Source organism: Emys orbicularis, chromosome 12 (assembly GCF_028017835.1).
Source record: "Emys orbicularis isolate rEmyOrb1 chromosome 12, rEmyOrb1.hap1, whole genome shotgun sequence".
In the NCBI taxonomy this organism is placed as follows: Eukaryota; Metazoa; Chordata; order Testudines; family Emydidae; genus Emys; species Emys orbicularis.
In genome coordinates this window covers 18,866,413-18,886,227 of record NC_088694.1, presented here as the reverse complement: position 1 = coordinate 18,886,227, position 19,815 = coordinate 18,866,413, and the positions used below count along the sequence as shown (strand labels likewise).

At 41.3% G+C, this 19,815-nt stretch overlaps 1 protein-coding gene across 2 annotated transcripts in view; it reads left to right on the top strand.

The window, feature by feature from the left end:
* Positions 1 to 1,419: 1,419 nt before the first annotated feature.
* EYA2 (EYA transcriptional coactivator and phosphatase 2) overlaps positions 1,420 to 19,815 on the top strand; it is a 98,721-nt gene continuing 80,325 nt past the window's right edge. The window contains exons 1-5 of one of the 2 annotated variants that reach the window (XM_065414283.1): positions 1,420 to 1,528; positions 2,605 to 2,649; positions 6,183 to 6,231; positions 7,219 to 7,361; positions 11,374 to 11,490. In XM_065414283.1, the coding sequence (XP_065270355.1) occupies positions 1,420 to 1,528; positions 2,605 to 2,649; positions 6,183 to 6,231; positions 7,219 to 7,361; positions 11,374 to 11,490 (463 nt within the window). The remainder of the gene's footprint in view (positions 1,529 to 2,604; positions 2,650 to 6,182; positions 6,232 to 7,218; positions 7,362 to 11,373; positions 11,491 to 19,815) is intronic. The other variant, XM_065414284.1, reaches the window with a different exon arrangement.

Sequence of the window (19,815 nt, the reverse complement as noted above, 5' to 3'; positions counted from 1 at the left end):
TCATGCTTTCTCTTAATGCTATAGCCTCTGGGGGACTGGAGTGAGGACAAGCCTGACAAATGGTGCAAGCTGCTTGTATGGCTGCGAAGTGCAAAGGAAAAAAAATATTGAATCCTTAGGTCTGCATAGTTTGTTTGGGGCCTGAATCAAATGCTACAGAATAAACGGGTGTATTTGACAATGCAAAACAGATTTCTATGGTATCATGTTTTTGTAAACAGTTCAACTTTACCCATTGAGCTCTGGAATTTCTAAGGCCACTGGGTTTCCCTCGTAGGCTACTGGGTTTCTTCAAAGTTCAAAACTTAGGGGAGGTTTCCATGTCTGCACAGGAAACAAGTGGCTTATTCCTACTGCCGATCTTTGTAGGAGATTGATGTCTGTGAAACTTATTTTATGTAAAACTGCCTGCACCTTACAAATGTGACACATGGATCCCTAGTTTTGTCTACCCCGATCACAGTGGCCAAAATTTTCAAACTTAGGTGCCCCAAGTTAAGCACCTAAACCCATAAATAAGTAGCCTGAAATTCCAAAGGTGGCGAGCAACTGTAGTTCAAAGGGAGGTCTTGGGAGCACTTCTGAAAATGTAGGTGCTTGAAGTTAGGCACTGAAGTTTGAAATGGTGGGTGTGTGTGTGGGTGTGTGTGTGAGTTTTGAGCAATGTTCCTGGTGGTGGTCCTTATTTTATCTGAACTAGTTTATCCGATCTGTTGTTATTACCATTGTGTGAATGTTTTATATACACATATATCTGGTTTCATCTGAAAACTTGAACCCCACATGACAACAATTGCTCCTGTGGATTTCCAGCTTAACCAAAATCAGGTGACTTTCAAGAGAGAGACTGTGCTTGTGGAACTTTGCCACCTGATGGTCAGAACAGCAGAGAGGTTTGGAGTGGCTTTCAGAGAAACATCCAAAAGTTATCAGGATTAACCTGGACCTTCGAACCTCTCCCATCACAAGTAATAACTTTCTTCTTGTTGTATCTTAAGGCTGGATAGTATTGTTAACTGCCCTCAGCTTCAATATTCAGCCCTTAATTCTTATTCCCAGAGCCTTATCAGATACCACTGCATACACAAGGAGGCGTGGCTAATACTTAAATATATTGCTTGTTCTGACGGCATTTAAGAGATTCAGAAATTTAATTTTGTGATGGCAAAATCCAGGAAGAGAGGGAAACATTAATCAAATGGGTGTAATCTCCAAGGAAACAAATACTTCATTTTAATTCAGCATTTCCCTTTGATGAAAACTTTAGTGAATGTTATTATGTAGAATTTATATGAAGCCTGGGTTTAGGTAATCAGCTTTAATATTTATACTCTTAGGGAAAAAATGGAATCATTAGTAAGCATGCATAATTAATGAATAAATTATATTTTTCCTTTGTTTTCCTTCAGGTATAAGGAAATGCTAGATCTAGTGATATCACCCAGCCTGACAGTAAATAGAGAGTGCCACGATAGACTGAAGCTTAACCTTTCTAACATTTATGCCACGGCTCCAGATGACATAGAAGGTAGGCTGCCTCTTCTGCTTATGGTTTATTAACTTTAGACTGTTAGCATCAGGGGTATATATAAGAACAAAAGGAACTGACCAGGTATGAGGCCTGTGCTTGTAAGAATTAGTCCTTTGATGCAAGAAGCAGTTAAAATTTCTATTTGATGTTTTTCTAACAAGTCCGGTTGTGTTTGAATCTGATTTGAATGCAATTAGAAATGGAATTATAGAGATACATGCACATCAGAATAACGTGTGTATAAAAGTGTATTTTAATCAACGCTGGCTGTTTTATTTTTGGCCCCCACCAATCCATCAACCCCTACGGGCAGCGTTAATTTGAACTCCGAGCTCTAGTCGTATTGTTGCTGTTTGGAAGAGAGAAGGGGTGAAAGCACAGAGGCTGCCATTCCTAATCCCCCAGAATGCAAATATGAAACATTTTACCAAAGCAGTTGCTGTGCCACGGTTCATGTCGAGCTGAGATCATTGCTGTCATTTCTGAACAGTTAGTCCCCAGATCTGTGGTCTGGAGTTTCATATTTGGCAGGTACCAAGGACAAATTCTTTCAGTGGTTGAGGCTATGATGGAAACTTATCTGCTCTCCTCCTCCTTCCCCTCTCCCTCCCCCCAGCCATCTACCCCATTATACTGTTCAAGTGAAGGAAACAGAAGAATGTTAAATCTGTTTTAAAAATTATTGGCAAATGATGCAGCCAAACTAGTTCTCGCCAGTACAATTCCAGCTATTGTTTGCTGTGGTCAGGATCCCTCAGCCTTCCTGTTGGAGCAGAGTTAGCAAAAGGCACTGACTATTATGTTTAACTCTCGTGTTTAACCCTTTATTTGCAGGGTGTTAGAAGCCACTGTATGTTGGCTGTGTATGTTAGAAGCCACATGTTGTATCTGGGTTTGTTGAGCCTTTAGGAATTAAGTTGGATTGAAGCATGTATAGCATGACCACCAATTCAAAAGGTTTGCTGGAAGGATCAGAATCTATAGGAAATAGGGGAAGAGGGTCTGGGCTATAGAAAAAGTAAGAATTTATTTTCAGAATATAAAATCTAATTGTACTAAAAACTTTCTTGCAGGTAAGTCCAAGCAAATTGCTCATAGTGAAATCGTTGTTGAATCAGGTAAGCCCTACTTTTTTAAAGAGAATCTTTCTCCTATATCTCCTTATCACTAATACATCTTTTTATTGTCTAAATATTTTACAAACATGAAATAATCCTTACAGTCACACCCCAATGTGGTAGGTAAATATCATCCTCATATTACAGATGGAGAAACTGAGGCAGAGAGGTTAGGGCTGAGATGTTCAAAAAAGCCTCAGGGATTTAGGTGCTCAACTCCAAGGGGGATGTCAGATTCCTTTATGTTGCTGTGAGAATCCCACCTTAACTTAAACAATTTGTCCTAGGCCATTGGAGGAGTTATTACTGTTACTTTGTTTCCATCGGTACCCCCCATGCAGTATGTGCTGAACAAACAGATAATGTGCTAGACCCTGCCCGGAAAACATCACATTCTAAAATATGAAAGGTACAGGCAGACTAATGAAGGGTAGGACAAAAAGGGAACGAAGTATAAAGTAGTCAAGGATGCATCACTAAATACAATGTCAGGTAGCCCAATGGTTTTCCTTTTTAAAAGACATAGGACCTGATTCGACAGTTACCTTGCCATTATCAGCTGACAAGTTTCTCCTAGACATCATGGTAGAACTGGTCCTTTAGGGTGGATTTGGATGTGGAGAGGGTACTGATCTGTGGGTTACCGGAGGAAGAGCTTTCTTTGTGTAACCGATAGTCTGGAAGAAGATATGCAGATGGTTGTGGGGGCAGTGAACTAACAGAGGGGTGAAATCCTGGCCCCATTGAAGTGAATGGGAGTTTTGCCATTGACTTCAATGGAATCAGGATTTCACTCACTGTGTCAAGGGTGACATAACTGGCAGAGGGAAGAGGGTTAGGGGAGGTGTGGAGGGTGGTAGGGAGGAGTAGAATCCGGAAGGGCTCTGAAGGGAAGGACAAGAAGCTGAATTAGATGCAGAAGAGGTTGGGGAGAAAGTGGCACATAGTGGAGTAGGGATTCAAAGAGGGAGGTGATACAGTCCGAGAAATTATCAAGGAATATGATCTCAGGAACTATGTTTGTTATGTCCTGGATAGTGGAGAGGGCAGGTGATGTGTCAGGGAAACCAGAAGGAAAGAGGTTACAGTAATCAAACTGGGGGGTTGAAAGGCATAGAAAAAAAAAAGATGTCTCATAGACATTGTGTGGGAAGGAAGCGGGAGAATCTGGGCATGTCTTCAATGTGTGGGGCAAGAGAGAGAGAGCAGTCAAAGATGACTTCCAGGTTTCAGGCCTGAATGATAGGGTGTTGTGACAGCAAATGAGAAGAATAGGTGCCTTAGCATCTCTGGAAAGAGGCAGCTTTTCTTTAGATGCCTAAATATGGCAATAAGGACTTAAATATAGTCACTTAAGCTTTAAAGTAGTTGACTTCTAACTTCTATAAAAACATTGACACAAATATATAAATAGACAGATGAGTAAATAATAAATAATTTGTATAAATTTTGTGAATGTTGATTTTTTGAGTAAACTTTTCTTAGACTATTCGAAACTTTGACCAAAAAAGGGATGAATTTTTTTGCAAAAATGTTCATAGAAATGTTCCCATCTTTTGATCATCTCTAATAAATAATTATTTTTCAGGAAATGCATCTGTTTACTCATTTGTAGTAATAATATTATTGAAGGAGAATATACACATTTAAAATTTAGAAAGAGAGAATAATTTCCCTTTTAATTACTATTAATAATAATTTTGTTTATCAAGTACCCATTCCTCTGCTAACATGTTCATGGCTCCCCATAAATAAGGAAACAGAAAAATTACAACAGATAAAAATAATTTTTTATTAAGTCTGTAATTAAAAAATTCCATTGGGTTTAATGTCTTTTTTGTTAATACCTCAATTTAATCCTAATTTTAGGACAAAAATGATAAAACAACATAAACCACCATGAAAAAAGCTGGCGGGGGGGAAGGATAATTTAATTACAAGAAGACAGCTGGAGAGGAGACCGGGAAGGAGGAATCTTTTATATAACATCATGCTGTATATTTTGGAAATGTTCTCTCTAGATTAATGGAATGACAAGTTACTTGAGCCCATAGGATTATTTCCATATATTTAGATTTTATACATATTTGCATATTTCATTAAATAAAACATGTTTAAAATGTTTAATTCACTAACTTTTGCATTGCTGAACACACTGAAGTCGTATCATTTTAGATGACTTCCTAATGAGGATAATTCTCTTGTAGCATTGCGGGTATGTCCTAGCTCAGTGGTTCCCAAACTTGTTCTGCTGCTTGTGCAGGGAAAGCCCCTGGCGGTCCGGGCCGGTTTGTTTACCTGCCGCGTCCGCCAGGGCCGGCTCTAGGATTTTTGCCGCCTCAAGCAAAAACAATTTTGGCCGCCCCCCATTTTTTTCTTACCCCACCCCCAGCCCCGCCTCAACTCCGCCCCTTCCCCAAATCCCCAGCCCTGCCTCCTCCCCCCAGGCTCCCAAGCCTAAGAGGAAGGGAGGGGGAGAAGCAGCGCGCGCGCCGCGGCCACTCGGGGTCTCCCCCTCCCTCCCAGGCTCTCAAACCTGGGAGGGAGGGGGAGCAGCGGCGCGCGAATCAGGTGTTTCGCGCGCTGCGGCCGCTCGGGATCTCCCTCTCCCTCCCAGGCTCTCAAACCTGGGAGGGAGGGGGAGCAGCGGCGCGCGAATCAGCTGTTTCACGTGCCGCGGCCGCTCGGGATCTCCCCCTCCCTCCCAGGTTTGAGAGCCTGGGAGGGAGGGTGAGCAGCGGTGCGCGAATCAGCTGTTTCACGCGCCGTGGCGCACGAGCGGCAGCAGCGGAGGTGAGCTAGCGCGGCCGGGGCACATTTTTAGGGGCGGCATGGCCGGCGCCAGAATGCCGCCCCTAGAAATGTGCCGCCCCAAGCACCAGCTTGTTTTGCTGGTGCCTAGAGCCGGCCCTGGCGTCCGCGGTTCGCTGCTCCGGGCCAATGGGAACTGCTGGAAGTAGCGGCCAGTACATCCCAAGATCCAGTACAAGGAGAGATGAAAACTTAAAGAACCTTTGTCCTGATGCATTTAAAGAAAGTGAGACACTGAATGGTGGGAATACAAAAGAAATTTTAAAGGCAGAACATGGTGTGTTTTGTAAATGTCATTTCACAACTGAAGAGGTTGTTTTTGCACCCCTTGTCACATGAGTAGTCCTAGTGATATCATGCATTGCTGAGTAGTCAACATGAGTAGTGGTAGTGAAATCACTGGGACTGCTGATGGCTGCAGAACTGGGCCTACCATCATTATGTGGCTCCATACCTATATCAAGAAAAACCTGGTAGATTAATCAATCAGTTGATAGGTTCCTGGGTGCACATAAAGCTGATTTTATTAATTAGCATTAAAATGGAAAGTTACCCTGTCATTTCTCATAATTCCCTTAAAAGTCTTTGAGGATTTCAATACAAATATTGTTCTAGTTATTGTAGACATTTCTGTGTCTAGCAAGGATCAGAACAGTGGCATCAACTTAGCCATATAACAGAATGTTACTGAAAACCAGAGACACTTTAATTTTGTTTTTCAGGTAACAGCAAAGCAGCATCACAGTGTCCTCTCCATCTCTACTCCACAGAGTGAGTGTGTCTGACAGCATTCAGGAGAGCTCAAGTACTGTAGATTATAAACTTTGTTTTGCTGATTAACCATTTTGCAGGGGCCCCTGCAACCTTGAAAAGCCTGAAGAACGTGATCCTTCAGCCTTTGCACCTGTTCTGCTGCAAGTCGCAGGCCAGATCTGCCCTAGGAGCCCCTTGCTGGTATAGCTATATTGGTATCCTATCCCAGCAAAATCACTCCTCGTATAGATGCTGTTATACTGGTGAAGCTTCTCATGCTTTTGCCAGTATAGCTTATTTCACCTCCTCCCCCTCCCCCGAGCCAAATAAACTATACCAACAAAAGGACAGTTTTAGCAATATGCTATATTAGGGGCTTTTCCCAGCACAGTTATGTCAGTCAGAGAATTCCTCATCACACCTCTGACCAATACAGCTGTGCCTCCAAACATTTGTAGGGTAGACCTGGCCTTAGCCCCAGAAAACCATTTCTTAATCAAGTTGGACAGGAAGTCATAGAGACTTGGAGGTTCTCCATACAACTCATTTCTACCCCGGGAATGCAGATCTTATCGTTTTGAACATAGGATCATTTATAAGTGACTATAGAGGAAAATGTGACATTTCAAAGGTGTTCCATGAAACTGGATTGGTTTTGTGACTTTAAAATGAAACCTGAAAATCACAGATTGTTACTTTTTAAAATTGTTGCAAATATTTCGTGCAGCCCTAGGTTATAGGACTGACCAAAGATTAGGATGGCATTGTGCCCTCTCACTTAGTGATATCTCTGTAGTCCACTGCCAGAAGTAGGGTATTAGAGCAAAACGGTCTGACCCAGTGTGGCATATCTTATATGCCTGTAATATACAGCATAACACCACGTGTATCCATTCTAGTCAAATATGTCACTGGAAGTTTTTGCAGCTAGATTAGTGAGATTACTCTAGAAAACCATATACAATTAGTATTGCCATAGAGCATCTGTTTTCTTGTTCTGAACAGACATCATCCCCATATAGTGACAGTCCCATCTTTTCCAACAATGGCAACCTATGGACAGACCCAGTACAGTGCAGGAATCCAGCAAGCCGCTACTTATGCTGCATACCCTCCACCAGGACAACCTTATGGAATACCCTCCTACAGTGAGTAATCTTACTTTGTTAGGTTATCTCTAAGAGCTTCTGCTTTCACTAGAGAATGACTCATCGTTCTGACCCAAAAAGAGCATACTTAATGATTAAACCTTCTAGTCAAAAACTCTTTAATTCTGTAGTGAATGGGGTTTTTTTCCTTTTCTTTTTTGGCTTAGAGAAAAATTCAAATTTGTCAAAAGTTTTAGAAAGACTTTCCTCTGTACTCTCCAGATATTCAGCTCAAGTGGATTGGCACATACTAGCCTGAGTTATAATCCTATAAACGAAGTACGGTTGGACCTGGTCAGTAGCAGAATAGGAGATATCGTGGAAAAATCCTGGTGCTGAAAAGAGTGACAGTAGGGAGTCAGTAGCTGATGAAGTTTCCTGTGACTCAGTACTGAGCCCAGCCCCCTAGAAAGTGCTTTTCTCTTGGAGGTACCATCTTGGAAATAAGGCTCTGACCACTTGAGACCTTGGGGTAAATCCTCAGCTGGCACAAACTGGCATCGCCTCACTGGACTGCAGTGGGAGCTATGCTGCTTTACATCAGCAGAGGATCGAGACCTGTATGTCCAGTCTTGCAAGATTGCAGGGGGAGGTGGTAAAAAAAATGCTACTTTTGTAAACTATGCTTTGCCTCTCTACGTTCCCTTTGCAGTTTCAGTTACATGAGCCAGTCTTCATTTCCTTCCTAAAAACTGTTGTGTATCATCGATGATACAGAATGGTTGTTACGCTGCAGATGAGTAAATTTAACAAGTGGTGGGTGAAATGATCTTTGTACTACACAATGCTTTGTGATGAGAGATACATTTGCAAGATATTATTATTAAATATTGCATATATAGTCTAAATGTATATACAATAAATGTTTTCAGACATACAGTATAGTAAAGATAATGGAAAGCAGGTTTTTTTCCTGAGGCTGTCTTACCATTTTCAACATCTAAGAAACTGTTCCACCTCCTCTGTGTGTGCAAATTGTAGGGGAGCCAGTCTCCATTCAGTGTAAATTGATGTCATGTGAGATCTATTGCGTGGGTTTGATTATTTTCAGTCACACTGTAAACCCTCTGTAGATCTACTTGCTACTGGAATTGTGCTATTCACATGCTTGTAGCATACTCAGAGTTGACTGTAAATAAGACAAAATGATAGAGGGGCCTAAACAACCGAAGTTTGAGTTAGTAATTCAGGTTGGATAAAATTAGAACCACAGCTGAACCATCACCCAAACATAACCAAACATGTTTTTGAGGTTCAAATATATTTTTCACAAAACTGGTTTTCATAGCCCCATGTGGAAATCCCTAAAATCCTACAGGGAAAGACTCTTCCTAGGAAACTTCTTACCCAGTTTTGTAGACCAAAGAGGTTCATGTTATTTAGCTATGGCTTGGAAATGGTGGACATCCAGACTTGTGGATGCTTATCCCCAGCTGAAATCGTGAGTCCCTTTTGAGTCATTCAGTACTACCCAAAACTGCTGTGTGGTTTTGTTTCCAATCCTACAGTCAGTTTGGACAGTCTTTGAGCTCCCATGCCCTTGTTTATTTGGTAAGTACAGTATAGCTTCCCAACATACAGCAGTAAAAACACAAACCTGTTACACAGCTATTGACAACGTTTTTAGTTAAGGAAAATTCAACCTAACAATCTGTGAAAGGCCTGGGTAACAGGGTTGGGAAAGTAAAATCTATCAGGACGATTAGAGGAATGTTTTGAGTTGATTTTCTGGAATTACAAACACAAATGTATCAGCTGGATGGCTTCCAAGGCAAACTCTGAACAGTTGTCCCTGTTAGAGCAGGTGAAAATATGGCCATTTGCTACTGGCTAGCGTCTTTAGGGCACACACATGTCAGGCCCACATACTGCTTATAAATCCTGTAGATTACCTATTACCATCCTTGAACAGTAGTTTCCCTCCCTTGCCCCCACCCTCAATAATATATATGATACTGTATATGAGAAATCCCACCTGGCTGATGACCAAGAACAATGAACCAGTATTGTTTTTAGACACAAATATAAAACTAGGCCAGTTTCTAGACAAAACAGAGCATTGTGTGGAAATTAATTTGGTGCTAAGTTATTTCACTGTCTGACAACAATTTTTAGACTTCCAGAAAGGCCCAGTCACTGAAGATTAATTGTGGTCGGGGCTGTAATAGGTTGAGTGTTCACATGCATGGTGCTGATGTAATTGAAAAACAAATGTGATGTTATGAAAAACAGCTTCTCTTTGCACTCACCCGCAAACCCCCTAGCAGACAGGCTCTACCAGCAATAATGGAGCCTGACACCTACCACAGCCCGCGCTCACTCATTGTCCCAACAAATTTCCTGGATTTCAGTATGGAATGTTGTTATCCCATTGGTAATCTGCATTTAAATTGCATGGATTTCATCTAACATTGATTGTTTCTCCTTAGAAATAAGTGACTTTGTCCCAGGACAAGCTATTCAGTAAAATTTGCTCCCACTCTCAGTGAGCGCAGACTCACTGTGCTTTCTCAGGCTGAAGGGATTGGCCAAGATAGACAGCAACAGCTTGGTTGGCTGAAGCCATATGAATTTGATGTCGCTTTGGAAGGTTTGCCCGGAAGTGCACAAAAATGGCAGCAACCTGGGCAGCTCATAAATCCAAGAGCAGACCATCAATAGTCTCTTTGTTTAACCATGGCGCTCAGGGTGTGTTCCGAGACCATATTTTGTTTTGTGCAAATACACATGCAAAGAGGCAGAGGCCAAAAGATTTGTAAAAAAGACACACCTTTCAGCCGTTTACTTTAAAAATACAGCAGCATGATCTCAGCAAGCCCGGGTGATATAATATCAGACCCTTTCACCACCTGAAAAGGTTCCATCTTACAATGTTTAATTCAGTTAGTGCCGCTCCTCCTGTGATTTGACATGCGTTTTAATTGCCTGATTTTAGTACCAAGGAGATTTTGACTAGGGATTTGTGCATTGCTCAGCTTTACTATTGTCAACTATATGTGACTATCTAGTGTTCACACCTAACTGATATCCCTCCAATATGATCTGTTGACAAATATTGCGTTATCTCATTCTAAATGGAGCTGATGAAATAATTTAATTTTAAACAAATCTTTCAATCATGAATGTTTACGTGAATAGAAGTTTAACTGAGTTTATTTTACTATAATTCATATGACCACGTTGTTAGCAATTACCAGCATTCTGAGAACCCCTCAGAATGTTCACAACTGCAAAAGTTTAACGAAGTTTGAAGCACAAGTGTTTAGTTGTCCAAAAAAACTTTCTGGAAAGTGGATTACTTATTATTTTCCTGTCTTTAAGTTAGTCATCCATTCAGAGAGCAGAAACTGTATCATGGCAACCAATCACACAATAATGACTACTTAATATAGTTAACACAAATAGTTTGTGGTGAACATATAGGCCAGGGATCGGCAACCTTTGGCACGCGGCTCACCAGGGTAAGCACCCTGGTGGGCCGGGCCGGTTTGTTTACCTGCTGCATTGGCAGGTTCGGGCGATCACGGCTCCCTCTGGCCGCAGTTCGCCGCTCCAGGCCAATGGGGGCTGCGGGAAGCGGCGCGGGACTCGGGATGTGCTGGCCACCGCTTCCTGCCGCCCCCATTGGCCTGGAGTGGCAGACGGCGAGCAGTGGGAGCCGCAATCGGCTGAACCTGCCAACGCGGCAGGTAAACAAACCGGCCCGGCCCGCCAGGGTGCTTACCCTGGTGAGCCGCGTGCCAAAGGTTGCCGATCCCTGATATAGGCCATACATTATTTCAGAAAAATATTTGGCTAACACTAGCGAATAATGAAAATGTTTTCAAAAATTGGGATTTGTTTGCTAATAAAAAAGGTTAAATCCAAACTGAATATTAAAAATCAATAGTTTGATCAGCTCCAACTCTAGCTAAAATGTCATAAGCATTGAAATTTTTTGTTATACCTGTATATGATGAGATCAAGCAGAACCCTAACATTGTGCGTTTGGTTCCTTTTATATCCTCCAAAGGCATCAAAACAGAAGATAGTCTGAGCCATTCTCCAGGACAGAGTGGGTTTCTTAGCTATGGATCCACCTTCAGTACCCCAACAACAGGACAAGCACCATACACCTACCAGATGCATGGTCAGTATGGCTAGTTTTCTTGCAGTTTATAGTCATCTAAGGCCTGCAGCTTCAAGCACCGGGCAGTAAAATCAGGTTCCATCTGTTGGAAGTATGAAGAAAAACAGGAGAGTACCAAATCGCTGTTGTTTTGATCTGAAATATGCTGAGTGTGGAAGAACCATTTTCAATATTGACAACCCCAAGTGCTCACAGATGATGAGTCAGGCTCCAAAACTCAAATAATCAGATTGGCTTAAAAAGCTTGAGATTTTTACACAGCTTTGGGTCACATTTTCAAGCTTTTCTCGACAATCATGAGGGGAGGGCCAGAAATTTACTCCGCTCCCACACACCCTGTAAAACCTGAGTTTCAACCTAATTACTTTGACTCCAGGAACAGGGCTTTAAGAAAAACAGCGATATCATGAGACTCGCAAGAGTTGGTAACACTGCTTTTTATTTGTTGGTTTCGATGTGGAGTCCTAAGACTCATAAAGTACATTAAAATATTGGAATTTCATTTGTGATTTTTTTGTTAGCCCATTTTTTTGATGCCGTGGAATTTGATTTTTGCTGAACATCTTGGTGCTGTCAGTCAGATACCTGAACTGGGAGTGATGCACTTCCAGTATCTTTCTTGATACTTTATATATTCTGTCTGCTTTATGCTGTAGCATTTGCAGCCCCTGACCTTAGTGAATAGTATTCATTTTCTAATACTTGCTTGTGTCATTCACCAAGAGGATGGGGACTGTGTCCTCATTTTCAAAATCCTTACAGGAAGAAAAAAAAATGGGGGGAGGGCAATCTGCACTACAGTTTGGGTTATGCAGTAGCTCTAATAATCTGGATCTAAAAGTGCTTGCCCAGAAAATATTGCTGGAAGTGATGATTAGAGCTAATGTACTGGCAGCTGGAGAGAGGAAATATGCCACAATAATTTCAGTTTTATGTACCAGTGTGCTGTTGATTTTTATAGTGAGGGGCATAGTGTGTAGGAACTGATTTTGTGTTGCTGATATAAAGTGGGTCACGTCATTCCTATACATGAAGTAATCTAAAATATCCAAGGGGAGAGTAGTTTCATTTTCACTGAGAGTAGTGACACACCACTTTGAGTCCAATATGAAGGTTGCACTGAATTGGACAGGATGAAAAAAATGTATTTTCTCCTCTTTCTCCTCACCTGGAATTTTGTCCTTCACTAGACTTCAGTGCACCTACATTTTAAAGTGCCAGTGACTTCTCTGTGATGTGAAGAATTGTGACTAAATGAAACTAATGAACATTAAGGGACTGAGGACTTGAGGACTTGTGATCTATATACAAAATATTTCTACTGTTTCTTAGACTGTGCAAGCCTCAAAAAGCCAAGGGTGCAGGCTTTGTGGTTATAGAAGGGAAAGGACAAGCAGTTAGAGAGTCAGATCAAACCACTCCAGGATTCAACGGGGAGAGGGAAAGCAAAATACAAATTATGATAATGCTTTGCACTTATCTTGCCCCTTTATCTGAGAGTCTCAACACATTTTAGAAACTTAAACCACAGAAAAGTTAAGTGACTGCCCCAAGGTCACATAATCAGTTAGTGGTGGAGAGGAAAGAGAACCCACATCTTCTGTCTTCCAGTCCTTTCTTTTGCTCTCTAGACTATGGCCCTGTTGTCACCACAGTGCCCTTTTCTGTTTACATCTAAACTATCCACGGACGCTCTGCAAAGAAAGAGGAAGGGAATTGTTTTCCTGCCCAACCGGGAAGGGGTGGACAGACACACTGAGTATAACTTGTCCTCTGGTCTGCTTTATTTTTGGTTTTAAATTTAAAAAAATCAAGCCCTAAATAGACACATAACCATAAACTGAATTTTTTAAAATTTAGATACAGCAATTATCTATGGAAGTTGGGAAGGGAGAGGTGATCCTGGGCTGAGATGTCATATGCTAAGATTATCAGAGCCAGTTTTCATTGTAGGGTGCTACTACACCCCTTAGAGTATGTGGGCCAGCAGAAACGGATGAATCCTTAACCACAATATCACTGGTAGGACATACAGGGGCGCTGGAGGAATTGGCCGTAAACATCAGCCTTATCTAGTACTTGACCCAGAGCCCACTGAATCAACGGAAAGACTCCCATTGACTTAAGTGAACTCTGGATCAGGTTCATACTGAGGCATTTGGAGGAATCCAGAATGAATTTATCAACTGCTAATCACATCCCTGGAAGCTATATATTTATTCTGTTTGAAATGTAAAGGATTCTTCCTGACCATCCCTGTCACTGAATTAATGGTTGCTTCCACTTTCTCCTTTCTGCATCTCAGTCTTATAATAACTCTGAACAATAAGCATGCTGTTCTGCAGTAAGGATCCTTCTTTCTGTGTATTGTTGGGAAAGCATCCATTTGTTCTTACCACCAGCTCTAGATATGGGAATGTCATGGACTGAGTGCAGCTTCATCTGTGTCAGGAAATGCTGGGTCTGATGTCCCCTTGCAGCAGTAGCAGCTGTACTGTGTCCCAATTAACTTCAGTGAGATTTAGTGCTAATGGCTGTAAAACTGCTATTGACAAAGTACAGGCATTTTCCAATGGTGTCTTGTAAGGCTGGTAATATTCCTGCCCACTTTTTGTTTCCTTGGACCTTTTAGAGGGTCTGCACATGTGCTTTGTATTAGCTACAAAAATCTGACTTGTTTTGGAAGGTACTCATTACTCACTTGGGACCAAAATTTTCAAAGATGGCCTCTCTTTGTGCAATCTGGAGATTTGTATGAGCAAATCTTGTGCACTATCACTTGTGAATGCAAATACTGGATGCTACTTGTCCAAAACTACTGACACAGGCAAATAGTGTAAATTATACTTAAAATGAACTGGAAAGAACTTCATGCTTGTCTGCACACATAGAAGTCTTTCAAGCGTCCACTGTGTCTACAGTTATATCAGATCATTTCACAATGCTTTATTGCTGTCCCCAGTTGGACAATTTCAGGCAGCCTCTCAAAGCCAGTATTGTAAAAAGAATTTTTATAGTGGCAGGTGCTGGTCCCCAGGAAAACTGTCCACGAATAAATAAGCTGTTTCCTGTAGTAAACAAACATTTCCCCCTGTCTTAGCTGTTCAGGAGCACAAGGGCTTTAACCAACTCCCTGTCTCTAAAGTTTATTTACCTTTCCTGAGTGCTGGTGAAAGGTTTGGCTGGGATGCTCTGAGCCTTCCTGCCCCAATTGCTACTGAGGAATGTACACTCCAAGCTTTCCCACGCTAGTGCACCTGGGAGGGAGGGGGTGAGGGCAGATCGTTTTCTCTCCCTGACATTAACAAGTGACTTTCCATGCTCACTCTGTCTCTAGGATCTTATTGGACCTCTGCCCAGCTCAGATCAGTCCTGCTGGTCACCCTGCTGTTGAGCCCACAAAGTGAGTCATGGTGATGGGCTAAAACAGCTGAAAGCACAATTTATTTATTTACTTTTTATAAAGCCAAAGCTCAGGAGGGCTTTAAAAGTCAAACTCTTAACTTTGCATCCAGGACAAAGCATTTTACATCCTTTTAAAAGAGAAAAGGGGTCTTCAAAGACCGTGACATATGCACGACCATGATCAGAAAGGTTCTTACAGCACCCCATGTTGGAGAGTTTTGCATTTTAGTTTGTGAGAAAAATAGTTCTCCTGGGTAAAGATGAAAAATTACTGAAAAATATAATAGTGCAAATTTGTAAATGAATTAGCTTCACCTGTGATTGCCCACATTAGGGCTGACTTCCCGTTAATATTTTAGTGAATGAGTTTATGAGCAGGCGTGTTTGGTGAAACCACGAATTCTAAACAAATCCTGCAGAATATTCAAATTCACACCATAACCCTGGTTCTAAGAATTACACACATCCAACCAGGGAATAGGAGCATACCATGGATGTACTGTGCCAATCAAGACTGCAAAAAAATGCCATCATGAGCTCCACATGCATTGTCTTACCGTGACTCTAGATCACATTTTCTCAGGTCCCAAGTTAAAATTGAGGTTTTTTTCCCCAAATGCCAGCACAGCCTTAGCCTGGGATAATGAGAATCAAGCCAGAATCTCTCCTCCTTGTCCATCATTATAAGTAATAAGGTTTCTTGAAGCCAAAATCTGCTCTCCCTTACACCTGTGCAATCTCATTAGACATTGTTATAGGGTAGAATTTGACTTTTCATTTGGAACTCCAGATGCCAATTGTGTGCATCATGTGCTAACAGAAGTAAAAAAATAATTTTGGTCACTAAAGATCTGCAGAATAAGAGGAACACTATTTTGCAGACATAGTGGGGGAAACCCAATGAAATAGAAAAGGTGGGCCTGGCCCCTAACAGGAAAATAACCCTAATGTGGTGCCAGTATCCATATGCTAAATATCTGATACATTGTCACACATATATGTAAAACATAAGGGATAGGACTAAGCAGTTTCACATCTTGCAAACATATGGCATAAAACAAAATATAGAACAAAGCTATTTTAAACTGAAATCTCTTTTAATGTAATTGCAGTGTAATACAATGGATCTTAGTATGTGATCAGTCTTTGAATTATATGGCTACACCCTGAAACCTTATGTTTGTTCTAAAATAGTGAATGTGTGTAACTGGCATATAAATTTACATACAACCAATATCTTTGTGAAAATAAAATGTTTTTCACTATGAAGGAAATTCAAGAATACACAGATAGGAAAATGGGAGAGACCAGGCTAGATATGTGACTGATTTGGGGGTACCAGTCGCTCCCAGGGCAATTTCAAATGAAAAGAGGAGGGAGCGCCTTCCTTTAGACTTTTTACTTTCAAGGTAATATGCCCTAGTGCTCACTAATTGAAATCCCTAATTAAGGTTTTTGGGTATGAAGGAAACATTGCCTCAGGCCTATACCATTCCCTCAGTGGACCTGCATCTAGGCACACACCTTCAGTACTGACTCCCAGAAAGATTAGAGAGACAAGGCTGGGTGGGATAATCTCTTTTATTGGAACAACTTCTGTTGGTGAGGGAGACAAGCTTTCCAGCTTTTCCCAGAAAGATGACATCCTAGACTAGGTAATAGAAGAGAGATATTGTACCCTTTTAACAAACTGCTTCTAGGGCCAAAGCTTCAGCCCCTTTAGAAGAACAACGATGTGCTAATTTGCTCATGAAATTATTATTTGTTTAGCACAGATAACATGATACAAAACAATCTAAAAGGCCAATTACCGAAACTGAGTGCAGACATCAGATGAGCAAATCCCTAAATGCATCTGGTTAGCCAGTTACCTGTTTTACCTGCAACTGTGGTAATTGCACATGCAAATTAGGTGCACAGTAGTGTGTGCATTTAGACTCCTAATCTGGCCAGTAAATAAATAAACTTAGAAAATCTGACCCTTAATGTTTCATTAACAAGGGGGGGGGGGGGGGGGAAGGAATGTTCCACCAATCCTAGCAAAGAGAATTAAAAAAAAAAAAAATCCTGGACGTTTCCTTGCCTATCTTGTTCTAGCCATTATTGCTGATCAAAAAAATAGGAAAAATGTTTGCCATTTTTTTTGCCAAAATTCAAGATTTCAACAAAATTTCCAGCCAGCTCTCATATGGTAGCTGGTCAGAATATGGGAGAAATTTTCCAATACCTTTTTTTTTTTTTTTATTCAGCCCCTTTGTTGAAATTCAGAATTTTGAGAAAATGTTTAAAAGATTGAAACTTGGAAAATGTTGAGCAGATCTTATATCCATTTTGTTACAGGATCCATCCCCACATCTGACAGCCATTAGGCAACTGGCATCCAATACATGAGGGCGGTCCCTCTTAGCAACACGAACACTCCATGCTGTACCCAGCGCTACCACGTGTATTAACAAGTCTTGTGTGTCCCTTCTCATTTCCATCCCTCTTGCTATTCCCTTTCTGCTGTTTGGTTGTTCTTGTATCTTTTGGTGCCACCTTTCCTTTTCCTGGGGCCAACTGCTGCTGGTGCCCTGTCATGCACATGTCTGTGTGTGAGAGAGAGAGAGAAAGGAACTCTGTGTCTGGTTTCGCCCTCAGTTACTGTGGATTTTGACACTGGTGTCACTCCACTGACTTCAGTGGAGTTTCCTCAGAATTTTCACTGATGTAACAGAACAAAATCTGGTCCTCTGTAAAAGCAAAATTGTCACTCCTTACTCTTAAAAGACTTTTGCAACAAGACAAGATTGTCATTTGATCAACTGAATGGAATATTAACTCCAGCAGCCACGCTGGCTAACATACAGTGCATCAGCTGTGTAGAAACAGCAATAAGGACCAGGCTGCAGGGCATTTCCTGTGGATTAGTGAGCGGGTGTGGTCCCTTAATTGCACCTCAGGCCATCTCCTCCCAGCTGGTCCTTAATCCCCAGGAAATGCCCTGCTCTTCAATTATTATTGCTTAAACAACTGCTGGTATGAAACTCTGTGCTAATGAAATTGCACAACACTTAAACTGTAGCCAAAGACCATTCCAAACGCTTTATTTGGGCAGGAAAGTGTTTGCCCACCATTTTAAAAACCAAAAAAATCCAAATCCCTTTAGCCACAGAATACTTCATATATTATAAAGAAAAGATCAGTTACGTAACTATGATAACTTGTCTTTGGCAAGAGATTGCAGGGCAGTATTGAGTTCTGTGCACATATATTTGGGGCCAAAAACCTATAAATAGGAATTCTTTGTTACTGCTGAGAGTGTAGCTTCCTTGTACAGATAGCAGATATCATAACGAATTAACAGATAAGTAGATTTCATATCTGCAATGATGACTTGCACTGGACTTAACTGCATATGTTATCTATATTTGTGATATGAAATATTGCCCTACCTTAAAACCCCCTTCCACTAAACTCAATATATATTTCGTAGGCAGATATGGGTTTTCTAATGAAGGGAACATTTTAGCTTATGATTTAGGTACAACATAGGTAATATTTTCTACATTTTAAAATGGATGCCTAAATTGCTAGTAATCTTATGTAACGCTTGCACATGTACAAAATAGGTACTTGTGGACCCATGTAACAAGTGATTAGTGGTGTGCATGTGTGTGTTTAACAAGGAGAAACTGAGTGCTAATATTTGAAAATCTAGCGTCTTAAACGCTTAGTGATGAAATATACAAGTATATGGTGAGGTAATTTAAGCTCACACTTGAGTAATGTGAGTTACGCTGTATGATGTAGACAATAAATCCATCTGAAGTCTTCCAAAATGAAAGAGAGGGAGAGAATGTTCTCAGCAAACTGTCACTAAGATGCTTTAGCTTCATAAAATTAAAACCTCCCTAGAAAATGAGTAGCCCCTTTCAAGTCTTCTGCTCTACCAGCTGGTTCGCATTAGTCGCAGTCTAAGACTATGGCGGCAGCGCTGTGCCCCATATCACAGTGAGTTCAGGGGGGAGAGGCCTCTCGTCAGAAGGGGTCAGACCTCACTTTTTACAGTATAAATACAAGTTCCCCTAGAATAGCAGCGCAGTCTCTCTTTCAAACGTTTCAAAACACCAAAGGCTGACCGTGCTAAATTTACTTTGTTTTAAAACCAGGCATTTTTGTGGCAGAGGGGGGTCATGGAGGGAGAGAGAAAGGTGTTGACAATGCTGCACTGTATGTTGCAAGGGAATCTGTGCTACTGCTACCTACGGAGAAAACCCTGCTTTAGCTCTGCCATGGTTTGCTGCCGTAGAGACACTGTTGTTGACACTTGCATTCAAATTCATGTTTGTTGTTGTTGTTTGTTGTAACTTGGCCATAAAAATGTACTCTTAAACCTTTATTAAATGAGGTCTTCATGAACTTGAGAGGGAGATGTGATTGGGTATAGAGGGGAGGGGGAAAGATAGACGTACAGATGGGTGATTGTAATTTAGGGAGTCTTTTTAAATGAGATATAAATTTTAAAAAATGGTTTGGAACATCCATCCCCCCTGGCCCGGCCAGTGGCTGGAAGGATGATCTGTCTTGGGCACCGGAGTCGGTGGATGGGGTTTCAAGTTTGGGGTTGGATGGGAGCAGATTCTCAAGGCTCAATGGAGAACAGGGAAAACCCCACTGCCAAAAACTAAGTTAAATTAAAAAATAGCAGTTTTTGTTGCGTCCGAGAATTTCTACAACCAAAAATAGGCATACCTTTTGAAGATGAATATTTCCTGCGGGTGGTGGCTGAGGTATCGTCCGTTGAAATGTTCAAGAGAAGATAAGAGGAAGCCCTCCAGAGACAAGGGTAGAGGAGGATTCTTTCAAGCCCATCTATATATGAATGGCTGTTGTCACTATATTATCTGTACACTCAGTAAGATGCAATAAAAATGAAAA